The sequence below is a fragment of the Eleutherodactylus coqui genome, chromosome 5 (genome assembly GCF_035609145.1).
Source record: "Eleutherodactylus coqui strain aEleCoq1 chromosome 5, aEleCoq1.hap1, whole genome shotgun sequence".
Lineage (NCBI taxonomy): Eukaryota > Metazoa > Chordata > Amphibia > Anura > Eleutherodactylidae > Eleutherodactylus > Eleutherodactylus coqui.
In genome coordinates this window covers 181431378-181447721 of record NC_089841.1, presented here as the reverse complement: position 1 = coordinate 181447721, position 16344 = coordinate 181431378, and the positions used below count along the sequence as shown (strand labels likewise).

The 16344-nt window shown below is 41.0% G+C and overlaps 2 protein-coding genes across 9 annotated transcripts in view; both read right to left on the bottom strand.

Annotated features, from left to right (window-relative positions):
- The window catches only part of CRYBB2 (crystallin beta B2), a 370816-nt gene that overhangs the window by 89517 nt on the left and 264955 nt on the right, over positions 1-16344 (bottom strand). The gene's annotated exons all lie outside the window — the stretch shown is intronic.
- Positions 1-16344, bottom strand: part of CRYBB3 (crystallin beta B3) — a 205900-nt gene that overhangs the window by 53347 nt on the left and 136209 nt on the right. For 7 of the 8 annotated variants that reach the window (XM_066603887.1, XM_066603889.1, XM_066603888.1 and 4 more), the window contains 4 exons: positions 7024-7249; positions 5088-5259; positions 4575-4690; positions 2020-2183 (listed from right to left, as the gene is read on the bottom strand). The exons of the other annotated variant lie outside the window; for it this stretch is intronic. In XM_066603887.1, coding sequence (XP_066459984.1) covers positions 2020-2183; positions 4575-4690; positions 5088-5259; positions 7024-7249 — 678 coding nt within the window. The remainder of the gene's footprint in view (positions 1-2019; positions 2184-4574; positions 4691-5087; positions 5260-7023; positions 7250-16344) is intronic. 8 annotated transcript variants of the gene reach the window in all.

The window sequence follows — 16344 nt, the reverse complement described above, 5'->3', positions numbered from 1 at the left end:
ATACTGGCCAGATGGAGGAAAAGACTTGTCCTTTGGCCTCTCTCTAGCGGACGTTTCGCATACATGTTAAACAAACATCACAAACGTGACGGGAAGCCAACCTTAACCCCTTAATGACACGGCCTATTTTGGCGTTGAGGACCAAGCGATTTTTTGGTATTTTTCCATCTCCATTTTTCAAAAGCCATAACTTTTTTATTTTTCCGTGGACGCGGCCGTATAAGGGCTTGTTTTTTGCGTGGCGATCTGTAGTTTTTATCGGTGCCACTTTTGGGTATATAGACAATATCGTAAAAAATTTTTTTTTTTTTAATGATAACAGGGAGAGAAAACGCATCAATTCTGCCATAGATTTTTTTTTTTTTTTTTACAGCGTTAATCATGCAGCATAAATGACACACTAAATTTTTTCTGCGGGTCGGTATGGTAACAACGATACCAAAATTGTTATATTTTTTTAGGTTTTTACACTTTTTTGCAATAAAACCCCCTTTTTTTGGAAATTGTTTTTTCTCTATAGCTGCATTCAAAGTCATGTAACGTTTTTATTTTTCTATGTACGGAGCTCTTTAAGGGCTTATTTTTTGCGAGACGAGCTGTAGTTTTTATTGGTACCATTTTGGGAAATGTACGGCTTTTTTGATCACTTTTATTGCATTTTTTGTGAGGCAAAATGCTAAAAATTAGCATTTTGCCTCTGTTTTTTAGCGGGTTTTTTTTACGCTTTTTGTCGTACAAAATAAAAAGCGTGTTCAACTTTTTGTACACGTCGTTACGGACGCGTCAATATCCAATATGTGGGGTTTTAGTTTTTTTTCCCTTTTTTTATGCTAATATTAGAAAAAGCATAAAAAAGGGGTTTTTTTACATTTTTTTTTTTTACATTTTTCTTTTTTTTACACTTTTATTTTCTTTTTTTTATACTATTTGAGTCCCTCTGAGGGACTTACATCACTATGCCTATGATCGCTGTCATAAGGCATGGCAGAGCTACTGCTCTGCCATGCCTTATCGCTTGTACAGCGATTATAGGCACAGGCAATACAGGACGCCAGTGTCTGGCGTCCTGTTGCCATGGTGACAGGCCGGGCTCTCGCGATAACATCGCGAGTTCCGGCCGGAGACACACAGGGATCGCGATCCCTCTGTGAACTCTTTCCCTGCCGCGATTTACTTAGATCGCGGCAGGGAAAGGGTTAACAGCGGCGGGCGCATCTCCGATGTCCCCCCGCTGTTGGAGCGGGACGCCGGCTGTGACTGACCGCCGGCTCCCGCTGCGGGATAGCGCGGGATCTTATGTGATCCCGTGCTATCTCCAGGACGTACCAGGTACGTCCAGGAGCGGGAAGGGGTTAAACTTGCTGTTCATAAGCAGTAGCCGCCTAACATGCTAAAGCTGGCCACAGATATGAGGTCTATTTACAAAGGCAGATTCTCTGCCAAAAGCAAGTGCCGATCAATGATACAGCAAGTTCATTGGCTCTCGTTTAGCTTCATCTACATGAAGTAACTCATCAACAGTGTTCATGACTGAAAAAATCATTAGTGTAATTGTTCAGGCACATACATTATTACTACTGTTGGCAGCACATCCCTGTTTACAAGGGGTGATGTGCTGCCAACAATCAATGATCTAAGGTTTGTATAAAGGATGCAATCAAACATTAAATGAGCATTTGATCAGAGAACAGTTTACACAGGCCAATGGTTGGGAAAAAGCATCTGTAAGAATGTTCATCCGCCCAATAGTTGGCCCATGTAAAAGGGCCTGTAGCGGTATCTACAGACAAGGAAATCAGACAAGTTGTTTGCACTGATGGCAGACAATCTCACACTAGAGGACATTTGCCATCAGAGGAAACAACCTGTCCGATTTCCTCCAAAATACGAGGAGCCAGATGAGTATGACAACTTCTTACCATAGAAAAGCATGCCTGTTCAACCAACCTATTTTTAGGGCTAGAGAGGGGCAAGGAGATATTGGCTAACAGTTATATAGACAGAGAAGGGTCAGCTGACCTGTCTTGTATATCCGCAGAGGTTGGCAAGAGTTTGACACCCAGTGTTCCTTGTGGGAGAGGGGATTTTGGCGACCTTGAAGGTTGAGCAGAAGCCTGAGGTGAAGAGGGTTGAGTTGAAGATTCACTACTGCTTTCTGCCTCTTGCCTTTTCCGAAGTTGGGCCTATTGAAAACACATTATTAGTACAGAAACGGACTATGTAATAGTATCCTCAACTGTTCCATCATATTACAAAGAAAAGGTTTGTGAGTTTCCTGTAGCAATGAGCCAGATGTTACAACTTAATTTTTTCTAAGACCCTTTGAAAAACAAAAGTAGTTCAGGACTGGCTGCTATTGGAACCGGTCCTGATTGGTAACTGAGATAAATTATAGAGCTAGTGCTAGCAAGTAGAGAAGTCATAATGTTAAAGAAAATCTACCAGTAGAGAACTGCAAAAGGTTTTTATAGATGTGAAAACTTTGCTCAAATCTTCAGCCACATCAATATCTTAATCGTTACTCGCTTGTATAACGGCAAAGGTATGCGTAATACAGTATAACTGAACACTGATGTAATTAATATGGATAGTGATTGCAATACATACAAGGTCATAACATAACTGCAACTGACAGAAATCAGAAGAGGTCATCCCAATTTCTCAAAAGTGCAGCGTCAAGCTTTGGCCTGTAACTGCATAGTTTACATTGTAACTATAAGAAAAAATGTCTTCCACAGGCCTTCTACGCATTTCTTATGTTAATTTAATCCTTTCCAATCCAATTTGTATCCTGGTTTTCCTAAGGGGCTTACTCTTTTTCTGCTGTTATACAACAGTGCTATATGCAGTACTGCATGAGGTGACACGTTGGGTAGGCTCTGACAGCAGAGAGGCTGGCAATATACAGTAAGAGAACCCTGCCGGACGTCTTCCAACTTCGGAGCTGTACAGCCTTAAATCATAATGTCTTCAGAGGTCAGACAGTGGATTGGAAAGGGTTAAAGGTGTTGACTGGTTTAACAAAGTATTTTCAAATACTGTATTAACATGGCTGCACGCAGTCTTTTCTTCAAAAACTCTACGCTTTTGTTAGTTTTGATGCAGCTGGGTGTTTTTCCAGCAAAAAAATCATAAAGTTTGGCGTTTGTGTTGCATTCTCCAAGTGTCTTTTTTTTCTCCCTTCTGCTGCATTTTCTAGATCAATGGCATTTTTCAAAATCACAGCATATTGTTTGTTTTTGTTTTTTTTAATAAAAAAGCACGGCGAAAAAAAACTCGATAGCCGCATGCAATATTACTGATATTTTTTTGTTAATTAAAAAAGCTTCAGAATAAATACTGTGTCTAAAGGAAACCGTGACAAAGAAGGCCCCACACTATGAACAATCATCACTCTGTGTAAAAGTATATAAACAGTCGTTTGTACGCTTCCACAACTTTTTTGAGCAACTTTTCTTATCCGAACGGTGGTTGCTCCACGTAAAGGTCCCTTTACTCCACAGATTACTGCTGATCTCTGGAAGGCCCAGCAGCAGGCCACCACTTATCATCAAAAGACCATTTTAACAAAATGGGATTGTCCTATGACTATCATTATAAGCTACTCACATGAGGTTCAAATCACTCAAAGGATTATTTTGCCTTGCATAGTCTAAAATGTAATATGTTCAACACTATTTACATGTTCTTTCTGTAGTTACAGGTACATAACATTATAAAACATGCCCGTCTCTTAAAAGGATTTGTCAGAGTTAAGGAAACCCCCGTCAATGGGTTCCCCATGCATTAAAATAACAATTCAGCAGTTACTCACCTCTTTCGGCTCCCCACTCATCCCCTGCTTATAGGCTGCTGTGACGTCCCGTAAACCTGCCGTAGCAGCCAATGACAGCAGTCAGCCATGATTACTGAGCGTTGTCATTGGCTGCTGCAGCTTGTTTGTAAACCGGCTCAGGCTGACTGCAGCCCTTAAAGTGATGTCACAGGGAGGCCAGAGCCACTGGAAAGGGAGTATTGGAGAGAAGAGAGTAACCTGGCAACAGGATAATCCCTTTAAAGGGTTTTGTGATTTGTTAGACAATGGTGGCAGTGGGAGGAAATGGCAAAAAAAATAAAAACCCCACAGTACTCCTCTCATACATTGCCCCTGCTCCAGGGCCGCCACCCTCAACTTCCTAGATAGTGTTGGTTTACTTTCACTGCAGTCACAAGTCCACATGACCACTGCCAAATTCAGGTGCACAGAAACGGAATATCACTAGTGACATCCTGTATACATTGCTGGGTCTATTAACTGCCACCTCATGTGCCCTGTATATGGGTCGTCACTTAGGCCAGAAGACCTCCATCAGAACGACAAATTATAACAATGTGAGGTTGGTGAGGGAACATTAAAATAAGGTTGGAAACAAAGGGATGGATAAGTGAAAAAAGTACAAATAACTCAAGGCAAACACATGCAAACCTCCTAGGGATCCTAGAGACGGTCCAATAATTCAGCATTTTGTTTGACTATGACAAAACATGTAATAAAAGATACCAAGTATCCTAGATGAAACAATGAAATAACTTACCATTAGAGTGGAGGGGTCCATTCCAGGAAACATTGGCATCCTCTGTGACTGAACTGAAGACCTTTGAGGCTTTTCTTCTTCTTCATCAACCTCATCCTTCTTGTCAGGTTTGTCTTCTGAAATACCAGATAGAGTACTCACAATATTATGTCTAATAATTGTACTGTAAAGACGGCAAAAAAACAAGCTGCCACTGTTTTGTGTAATGCAGCCCCTGAAGAGGCCCTCAGGTTCTGCACTAGGCACAATACAGAGTTCTGCCTAGAGCATTCTTTTACATGATACAACCACTATTCCATAACCCATACATATATAGATGATTTCTTTATAAAAGTTGAAAAGCTAACTCCCGACCAGTGCATTCAGCCAGCCCAGGAGGGAGCCAGAACTCTAGATTAGGTGCAGGCCCACCTCTGGGTCATGCCCTTATTAGACTTTTATGGCATGTCCTGTCAATATGCCAGAAGAGTCTAAGATGGGAATACTCCTTTAACTCTCAGGTTGCATAGTTACCTGTGGAATCAGTGAACATCCAAGGACTGTCTGTATCCTCTATCACTGCTAGTTGGCTACTGGACAGCAAAAGTCGGCTTCTGCGCTGTGTCTGGCTAGGAGCACGACGCTGACTCTTCCGACTTAACTGAACCCTGTTCTTGAGTGCTGTGGAATCTAAGACTGATGTTTGCTATAAAAGAAAGAAAGAAGAGAGGGTCAACTGCAATCACCCTGCCCCAAGTAGTTTTACATTTCAGTAGAAGCAATTGTGGGAGCAGATTACTACTACTGTTCCAAATAGGGATTCTTCTGTTACACACTAATTAGCAGTAATGAAATTAGAGGAATCAGATTTCTGTAAAAATATTAAGAAAACTTATATAGATCATACTTAGACATAAAAAGTATTTTAAAAAGACTAAGTTAAGAACACCAATAGTGTTGAGCCAGGGTCCGTAATGAACACTTCATGAGATCAGATAATACATCCACTGATTATGTCATCGCCCATGCTATCAGCCTAACCAACAATGAGCTCATCCGATATAGGCCAGACTGTGGTATATTACACCGATAAACTGGAAATAAATGACTGAATAATGCAGTGTGACTGGCTTTTGAATTCTGACAGTAGAGTATACTTATCAGGAAATCTTGAGCTTTCGGTAATCCTGGGAAACAATAACAGCATCATATAATAATGTGCTGCTTGTGACAATTGGACACTGTTCCTGTAAGTATCAAGTGCTTTTGATGTGGGGGTGTAGACAACAGAGAAGGATCTACAATTCTCCTGTTTGTCCGCTGTCCCAGAGGAGAAGCACCAGGGGACTTTACCGTTAACATTGACCCATCTTCATGATTTCACCCCACCATCAAAGAACTTATCTGTTCTCTTAATATCAATGTGTCCCAGAAAAGAAGTGAAACGATGAGCAATAGCTCATATAATCACTTGTCTTTTATGACAAAACCCTGCAGATACCGCAATCATTTATGGCTGGGGAATAGAAATGTTTTCACAGAAATTTTTTGAACTGGCCCTTCCAAAATATTGAATAAATAAAAGACAAAAAAAGTACACATAATTGGTATCGCAACATCCATAACATCCTGTACTTTAGAATTCACTGTGTTGGATACATTATGTAAAATGTTATTTAAAAAAACTAAAAAAAAAAAAAAAAAAACTACCGAAGTAGTTTTCTATTCTTCTTGCTTCCCCAAAACAAAAACAAAAAGTAGTCAAAAAGTCATATATACTACAAAATGGTAGTAATAAACACTAAAAGTTATCCTGCAAAAAACTAGCCCTTATGCAGAGAAAAAAAAATTGTTTATATAGTGCAATAGTTGAAGAGACATGATAAAATCTGTCTAAATTTGGTGTTTCCAAAATCATACTGATCCGCAGCATAAAGCCAGGAGCGACTCGACACTCAGCTGCACAAGTGCCTCGGTCTGGCTGTTACATATTGTAGGAAGGGGCCCACAGACACATACTATGGCCACTGCTTTATTACTCATGTGAGGATTATTTTGCATGTACAACCAAGAGGAATGTGTGACCAAAGTTATCAAGAGTGGAACTGATATTGGCAAAACTTGTGAAGGCACACCTCTCCCCTCCCACTTCCTCAACAAGGAGGGTGTCTGCTTCAGGTAATAATTCTGATAAACAAACCATCATAAATATGTATAGTGGATTCCGAAAACATAAAAACGATGCAGCATTAGGAGCAAAAATCAAGTTTTCTTCCTTCATACTAATTTGAAGTGTGGATTGTAACCTGTCACTTATTAAACAGCAGCACTTACTGGAACCAGCATTGAAGCCTTTTGTTTAGTTTTACCATGTCGTTTGGACTTCCTCGCTACCGATTTTATATAGTTTTTAAATAATTGTTGCTTTCAGAACAATCACATTTTGACATGCATTAGAAGTGTGTCTTACATCCATGAATGAGAAATCAACTGCTTTGGCTTCATGAAAAGATGGTGTGCTTGCTGTGCCGTCGGTGGAATCAAGGTCCATGCTTGATCTATCCAGGCTTCCATCACGGGCTTCAATGACAGAATCATGCTGGTCAGTCTCAGTGTGGGACAGTGAGGACAATCGGCTGTGTGACTGCTGTTTGCGGCTGCTGATGTTATCATATGATGTAGATTCTTGTACAAAGCTGCAACAGAAAAGGTACAGATTTTTAGTACATTTAAAAATTGGTGCCATGCTTTATAAGCAACATACTGGTAAATTACAATTCTCAAAACAATAGACATAACAGATAATGAAAAAATAAATATAAAAATAAATAAAGAAAAAAAGAAAAAAATTTTTTTATCACACTTTGCAAACAGCAGAGGGCAGCCAAGTCCCACAAATTAAGTGAAACGTCCATATACAATGCAAGATGAACCAGCATAAATTCAGGAAGCTGCAGGAATTTTTTTTTTTAACTATAACCATTTTCTTATTATTAATGGCCGGGCTGGTGTGGCCAATTAATTTCTTAAAAATGACAAAATGTAGTTCCCATATGCAAGCATCGTATGTATTCTGCAGGTTTTAGATCTCAAACCTCATACATTATTACTATTTTTTTTCAAACAACATACCCCGAGCTAGCAGAATAATGTGGGCACTCAAGGCATCGCCGCAATGTTTATCTGCATAGTAAGAAAAAGCAAAAAGTTCTTGTTTAATTATTAAAAGCATTGGCTATGGTGAGCATCTTCCAAGCTAAACCTGGGGGGCGCAGGAACCCTGTTGGTGGGTGCACATAGATTTTCTGATATTTCTGCTCACAGCTGACTTGGTATGAAGAGCTCTAAAGCTGCCGTGTGCACAGAGCTTGTACGTCAGTGCGGGGAGGCTGGACAGTTCCCTAGTGCAGAGGCGTCTGCAGCTCTTCTCCCTGCAACCAATGCTCCTACGTTCTCTATCAGATGGAGCACGCCATCAGTTTTATTTCTGCAGAATCCCACAGGAGGAAAAACAAAACCTGCATCCATAGAACATCGGAGACCGTACAGGACCCATCAACTTTAATGAAAGCCCTATTATGGCTCTGCACTAAACATGGGGTCTAAAGTGCGGTTTTTGTGAAATAATGGCCTTGTCACGCGGGCCGCCAGTCGTTTAATTGACTGCATGAGTGCTGACGCCACCGCTAAGGTCGTCAGTGTTCGTGCGGTGCGTTTACCTTAAAATTCACTTTCTATCTGGAGTGCTGAGCGGGGAGCGTTTACACGTAATGAGAAGCCAGCGATCGTTTTTTCACTGACCGAAAGACGTCGATTAACCGCAAACAAATAGTGAGTGATTTTTTTTTTTTTTGCGGTCACACTGAACAATTATGGCTCAAAATCATTTGTTACATGTAAATGGGTCATAACGCTGATAGCTAAACTCCAGGCTTATAATTGTTATACAGGCTGGACCATGGAAAAATAGTCCGGCACCACACCATTATGAAAGCTGTCAAAGGGTGCATTTACAAAAATTGCTCATTTGCAACGGATTATGTGGTAGATTTTGGTGCAGAACTGCAGCAGACTTTACCCTTTCAATTAAAATACAAACTGAAAAGGTGAAATAGGCTTCATATCTCCACCAAGATCTGCAGCAAATCGGTGATGTATGTTGACGGGTGTGAACACACCCCTAAAAGGAAATTTTATGAAAACTGTTTTAAAGAGAATCTGCCTTTGTTATCCATAGCGACCAATCACAATGCAGCTTTCATTTTACAGTAGCAGTATACGAAGTGGAAGCTGTGATTGGTTGCTATGGACAACAAAGGCAGATTTTCTTTAAAACTGTTTTCATAAAGTTGTGGTGTCGGGCTACTTTTTTGTGGCCCAGTACATGTACAAAGGGTAAAAACAGGGAGGTTTGTCACATCCTATGCTATACTTTAGGTTTCCAATGCCCTCACTGTCAAACCTATGAAAGCAGGAAGAGAAATACAATTATGACATTGGAGAAAGAGGGAAAGAAATATAGGGGCACATCTTTGGGAATTACTAGTATGCGCCATTTTTTAATCCTGCTGTGACATTCTAAATGGAGCGCACTGGTCGCTTGGATATGAGAAAAACAATTATGAGAGCACCAGAAAATAGTCTCCTTCATGCCCTCCTGTGCAGTGTTAGGACGGATATCTGATCCATTTGAATTGGAGCATGTACACAGATTAAGGGTGCGTTCACACGCTGCGGAAACGCTATGGATTTTATACATCCGAAGCTCAGCGGAAAAACCACAGCGGAAACCTTTACTATTAAAGTGAATGGGATTAAAGCTAATGCGGTTCACGTGTAGAAGAAAAGAAACTGCGGATTCTCTGCTGTAACTGTGTTGTAGCTTCAACCTGCGGTTACGCTGCGGCTCCGCTGTGGAAATTCTGCAACAAAAGCGCAGCATTTTCTCAAGGTGTGAACGCACCCTACAAGCGGCCATAGCGGTCGTACAATCAGATTACAAACAGAAGTATCTGTTCAGACGTATAAAGGCACCACCTTTTCATAGAATTAAAAAAAAAAAACGGCGCAAAGTAAAATGGCCGAAACAGACTACTTTTTCTGCAGCCGCCTGTCACTGCAAACGATTCAAGTAATACTTTTATACAGACATTAGTCGAAATGGTCAAAATGGGACATTCTAGACAAAATGCACATCCATTGTGTATGGACCAAAACAGGCAGGTTGTCTGCTGAAACATGGCACTGTGTCATGGCTGTACGGATATGAACAAGGAGCGCGATGGATACGTGGATTTCCTGGAATGTTGTGACCGTGTCTGATACTAAACTATATGCAGGCTTATGCTTCACAATGTACAGACTAGGGACGGTAACTGCTGCTTTTCTAGCAGGTTGAAGATTTGTCTGATTTGAGTGAAATTTTGCATGAGCGTTCTTAAGCGCCAGGCGACGAATACTGGCGGAATCAAAAATCGAAAACTCCCTGACTTCCCCTGTAATTTTTGTTGCCCATAGCAACCAATTACAGTTCAGCGTTTATAACTTATACTGCTGAGGTAAAATGAAAGCTGCGCTGTGATTGGTTGCTATGGGCGACATACATTTTCTTTTGGACAGCTTTCATAAATATACTGCTGAGGTAACAAGAAAGCTGCGCTGTGATTGGTTGCTAGAGCTCAGCTTTCATTTCTTATACTTCTGAGGTAAAATGAAAGCTGCACTGTGATTGGTTGCTATGGGCAACACAGATTTTCTTTTGGCCAGCTTTCTTAAGAGTGCGGTGCTGGGCTCGTCATTGTGGCCCACTTTGTATATTCCAGGACAGCTGGTCATAAGCAGTAATGGTGTCCTCTGAAAACACATCAGGCAGACATGTATGGCATTATCCTAGGATTGTCATTGCACCCTGTGGGAAGCATCACTAAATCTGTCCTGTGTCCGAGGCCCCTGACTACAGGGATTAGAGAGGTTTAACCAAAATAGCCCTGATTAGACATAACGAGTGAAGGTGCTATGAGGTATACCTTCTCCATTATAAGCTGAGCATTGTCTTGGATGACTGTGTCCCCTCCTCCCCATCTCCCGTGTAACACAGCCCACTCCACACAACGCAGGCCGAAGTACGAGTGTTCTATCCAGAGTATCTGACAGGAATCCTGCCATGACTGATCCTATAAACAAGGATGATGAGATAAGCTGCTCTCTTTCAGGACTGACTTTATCGCAGCCCTACTATGGAAGTAGATACGCCAGGCTCCTCCACTGCCTGTAAATATTTGGATGTAGCAGCGAGCTGAATGTAGCGAGGCGCACGTCACGCAGCACTTATTCCCCGCTGTATAGGTGTCGCGGCTCTATTTATAGGCATGCAGTCACTCCGGCAGCACAACAACAATGCCATTATCCCATACAGCCTGCAATGTACTATACTGCAAGTAACGCACTAACCTGGAGAGACCCTTTATCACTAGAATAATCTAAGCCCAAATTTAAAAAAAAAAACACAAAAAAAAACACTCTGCAGGGTGGGATCTATGGCGAAATGTACCTTCCGGTACTCTGAGGCTTCAGTATGCATTGAACAGACCTTGCAAAACAGAAAAACATGAAGCATGATTGTTCTAGGTAATCGCAAACGGCCAACATGTTTATTGGTATTGTTGCAAAAGCAAAAAGTCTGCAACAACTTTGCAGCAAAGTCAATACATCCTTGTTTTTAGCAACTTTGTTACCGCAATGAGCCACTGATAGCCAAAGTTGTAGGTGCTTGTATCCAACCAAGTCACATATCTCTTATACGGCCGCCTGCACATGAATGGCTCAGATTCCGGCTCCAAGATCTCGCAGTGGAATCCAACCCTATGACCCGGCGGTGATCCCCCCCCCCGCGTACCTGTCCGATGTGTTCGTGTGCAGGCGGCTTCTGTATTGTGGATGTGCTGGCTACCGCACTGGTGCACATGCGCAATACAGATTGTGCCGCGCTGTCGCTAGGCGATGACACGGATCCTGCGACCCTTTTGCAGTGCTCACTGCAGAAGGGCTGTGGAGCAGACGGCTTCCATTGAATTCAATGGAAGCCGTCTGAGAGGAAGCCGCACAGAATCACAGCATGCTGCGATTTCTCCTCCGTGAGTGGAAAAAAAAAAATCGCAATCGATTTCCGCTCGTGGACATGAAATTGCGTTTTGCCATAGCATGCTATGAAAGGTGTTTGCTGCAGATTTCGCGGGCAGATGCTTGCACCATCGAGTTCATCTGGCTAGATAACAAGTTTCCACTGCCCAATGATTACATTTCTGTGCTCTTTGGCCCACTGAAGTCATGCCTTTTTGTTTCTCTTATGACCGCAATGGTGCTTGAACTGATTACCCGCTATTACAGACAGCCCATCTGTGTGCTAAACAATGAAGGGTTGTGTATTCGAACACGCAAGTTGGAGCAGCAACGTTATAGTCAGCTGCAATTTGCTTGACTGCATTGCATGTTCGTCAGAATGATTCTTGATAACCTCTTGTGCATAATTTAGTCAACGAGGCGTTTATGTCCCCAGGACCTTTTTTCAGTGAATGTTTTTTTCACAATCAGATCACTGTATACTCTTGACATTGCTGTATGAAAAAACCCCACAAGGTTTGCAGTTTTTGAAATCCTGACCTCAGCTAGTCTGACATCGACCACTTGTTTGAAGTCGCTCGGATCACTTGTTTTTTTCCCCATTCTAATGTGGAGTCCTACTAAAACTGATCTACAAAAAAAACCAAACTTGCTCACTTGATTTTATGCTGATTTCCATACAGGTGAACTGCTATAAATATGTCCTTGTAGTACTAGCCTAATCCCAGATAATGATTTTTTAAGTTTCATGTACATACTGTACCTATAACCAAACAGAACAATTAGAATTCTGAATGGGTTTATACCACAGGGATATGTTTAACAATGAGAAAATGTAACCACGAAGAGGGAGGGTGGATGAGGCATGGCGAGACATCAATGTGAAAAGCAGACAGAATATTGACAGACAACAGATTCGTGGAACAATTAGGGCACTTCCTGTGATAATCAGCAATATACATTTTGGACCTCTAACCTCAAACTACAATACATCTTGGGACTTTCAGTGAGATCGTTTTTATCACCTAAATCTATTCCTTTTTTACTAGAATCGTCCTATAGATCTTCTAGAACAGAGCTCCCCTATTTCAGGTCTAAGAATTAGGAATGGATACTTTGCTTTGACCCCTGAGAAGCATCACTCCAGTATTCTGAAAAGAGAAAACTGTAGAAAAATGGCAAATAAAAGAGTTTGGATAGCAAAACAGCTTCTATAAACTGACTAGTAGACCTTTCTTCTTGTTGCTTTGTGCCCAATAAAGGATTGAAGAGGATGTGATTATTTAACAGGGTCATATGGAGCCTATTATACAGTACATAGCTACTGCATTCTACATGAGAAAGCAAGGCAATGTAAGAAATTATTAATGAAGAGGATGGGGATAACAGGAAAGAGATGGGGAATTAACATAGTTGGTGTAGCTAAAGGAAGCTTTAAATGGAAAGTGTGAGGAAGAAGGGTGGAGGAGAGGGAAGAAGAGGAGGCAATTAGAGAAAGGAGGCGGCAGGGGAGAAGAGGGGGAGGAAGAAGAGAGATACAAAAAGATAATCTGAAGAGAAGGGAGGGAGATGCAAGTAAAAGCAAGACTGGTTAATATAACCTAAGCCTCAGGCGAAATAGTAATTTTCCACTTGACAATAAGTAACTTATACATCATCATAAGAACTCCCTTGCACTTCACTCATCATAAAGACATAACGAGTGTAAGTTCTGCCAACACAGCCCCGAACCTGAAATATTTCTGGATACTCCACATCTCACCTATAAAAAGTAAATCTGGGTAAATCTACAGTGTGGTTTGATTTGTAAAATCAAATCTAATCCTAATACTAATACATTGTTATTACAACTGATTTATTTATGCCATTCACGTTTTGATGAATGTAATGTCAAGAGACATTAAAAGACAACAATATTTACAAGGAGCTGGGTTTTTAATTAAACTTTCTATTTATAGTGTCAATATTGTTGTGAAAAAAAAATGTACTAAAAGCTTATATTTCAATGCAGTGAGGGAAATAACATATGTACTTTGATTGCTTAGGGCCGCCTGTCCACGGGCGTAGCGTTTTCCCACAGCGGATTTCCGCCGCAGGAGAACGCTAAAGTCACCGTGATTTTCTGCGATAAACCTATCATTATAATAGAGCCTTGTGTGGCGCAGTGTAAGCTCTCGCTCATGACCTGAAGGTTGCAAGTTCAATCCCCGCTTGGTTCAGGTAGCCGGCTCAAGGTCGACTTAGCCTTTTATCCTTCCGAGGTATGTAAAATGAGTACCCAGCTTGGTGGGGAGTAATAAATAAAAAATTACCTGAAAGGGCTGCGGAATAAGTTGGCGCTATACAAATAACAAGATTTATTTATTTATCATTAATGATAGGTAAATCCGGATATGCCCCGATTTTTATATGCGAGCAGAAAATCGCAGCGATTTTCTGCTCGTGTACATTGGGCTGCGCTTTCCATAGTTATCCTGTGGAAAGCAATTTATTGCGTTACCCATGTGCGGATTATCGCCAAGCATAAGGCCGCCTGCAGACGGCCGGGTCAGATCCCCTGCGAGAATTCAGGGACCAGTGCGGCTCTCACCTGCTGCCGCGGCTCTGCGAGTCCCGAACAGAAATATAGCATTCCGCGATTTGTTTTCCGCATGTATTTTCACACGGACAAATTGCGCCCGTCTTCATAGGATTGCGGTTTGTAATGCAATCCTCAGCAGGCGGGCAAGGCCGAAAATTCTGCGGGAAATCCCGCTGCAGAATTATCGCCCGTGTGCAGGGGGCCTAACGCAATGATATATGGCCCCTGGATAGGAGGCCTTAAGCAGCCACCATTAGCAAAGCTCAACTCTATTTGCTCATTTTTGGAGAAACTGTGATGTGTATTAAGCATATTACTGTCTCAGGAATTTGTGATTGAGTATTAACGTAAGAAAGTCCAGTCGCTGCTATGCAGAAGATCTGACTCCCTATCTTTGAGCATATAATCTGTGTGATCCATTCAGATGATACTGGGGGAAAAAAAAAAAAAAGATTTTTTTTCATGGTGCCTGGAATTTTAGATCTTATAACGCAGTATGTTTGCGCTGCTGATTCATAAAATACCATCCATTTTGTTCTAGGACCTCTAGTTTTTGAGATATTCCCGATGTCATTATCCATTTTTGTTATATTTACTTTATTCTCCCGCCAGCATTTGCTTACTATTACTACATATTATACATATCGCCACCACTGCACATTAAACTTGGTTGTGACATGAGCATCAGATTGCAGAAGAAAAACTGTCATTTTAAGAATTTATGATCCCAAAACATCCCCCAAAAAGTTCTAACATCTCAGTCATCAAAATCTGTATTCCCCAGTGCAATTAGGCCCTTTTACATGGGTTGATGATTGGTTGAGAACGCTCACATTCTAAATAATCAGGTGCTGTGAACGTGCCTCTGTTAAACAGAAAAAGAAAAAAAAAACTTGTTCATTGACTTATCTCTTGTGCTGCTGAAAATCAATCATCAAGAATAGAGAGAAACAGCACCAAAAGATTGTTATCTCACTCCATCCAAAGAAACCACCCCAAATGGAAATATTAACAGGACAATATATATATGCAGATATATCATGTGCATATAGTTAGCTAATCTTATTCTTGCCATGTGTAGTTGATAATTACTTTCTGAAACAGAAAATCTTCTATGAAATGGGATGCCATGCAGCGTGTCCTATAATATTTAAAAAAAATGTGGGGCATAAAAATACCATTCTCATATTTGTAGACACCATCAAGTTGTAATATAACCCATATGGCATAAAGACCATTTAAATGAAAATCAGAGCTCTTATATACATCAATGGAATATTAAAAGATGGCTTTTGATCGATCATTTTGCATAACTACTTGGTACTAATGCTTATTAGTACCAATTAGTAGCATGTGAGCCACCGGGAAGAGACCACCCGCTGTTTTCTGAATAAATTCCCTTTGTTCTTCCATGGGCCTGAGAGCTGAGACAATGTAATCGGCTGTAATCAGCTCTCCCTGGGCAAAAAACAGCGTGAAGTCCTTCTTATCGGCTTGTTATCGGCGGTTCTGCCGAACAATGGATTTCATACCGAATTAAAATCCATCATTTGGCAGAAAAGTGAAAGATAGGCACATTTACACGCAACGATTATCGCTCAAGAGGATGGCTTGAGCAAATTTTGAGCGATAATCGTTACGTCTAAATGGACCTTAACATGTTGTGACACAACTGAAGGTTATCTAACGGACCGTCTCCTGCAGGTTTTTATTGATGAGAAAGTCCTATGAAACATTATATATCTAACAAAGATTACGTTCCCAATTATAAATCAAGGGCAAAGCTAGTCACAAGTATGCCTGCAGGGAATTCAGGATTTTATGGGAAAAAGATTCAGTAGAAATGGTAATTTATTCACTTAAACGGCTGCTTATGCATGGATTACGAGTCCAGTGGACGGTCCTATCAGTGATTGATGGCTATCTCTGTAGATATGTATGTATACGCATACATGGAAGACAGTCAATCACTAATCGTATCGCCCACTGGACCTCTCAACCTGGAATAAATAGAGGTTTAAATTAATAAATTACTAGTTATGCTGACTCTTTTCCCACCAATTTGCATATCACACTGCTCTGCTTCTTCTG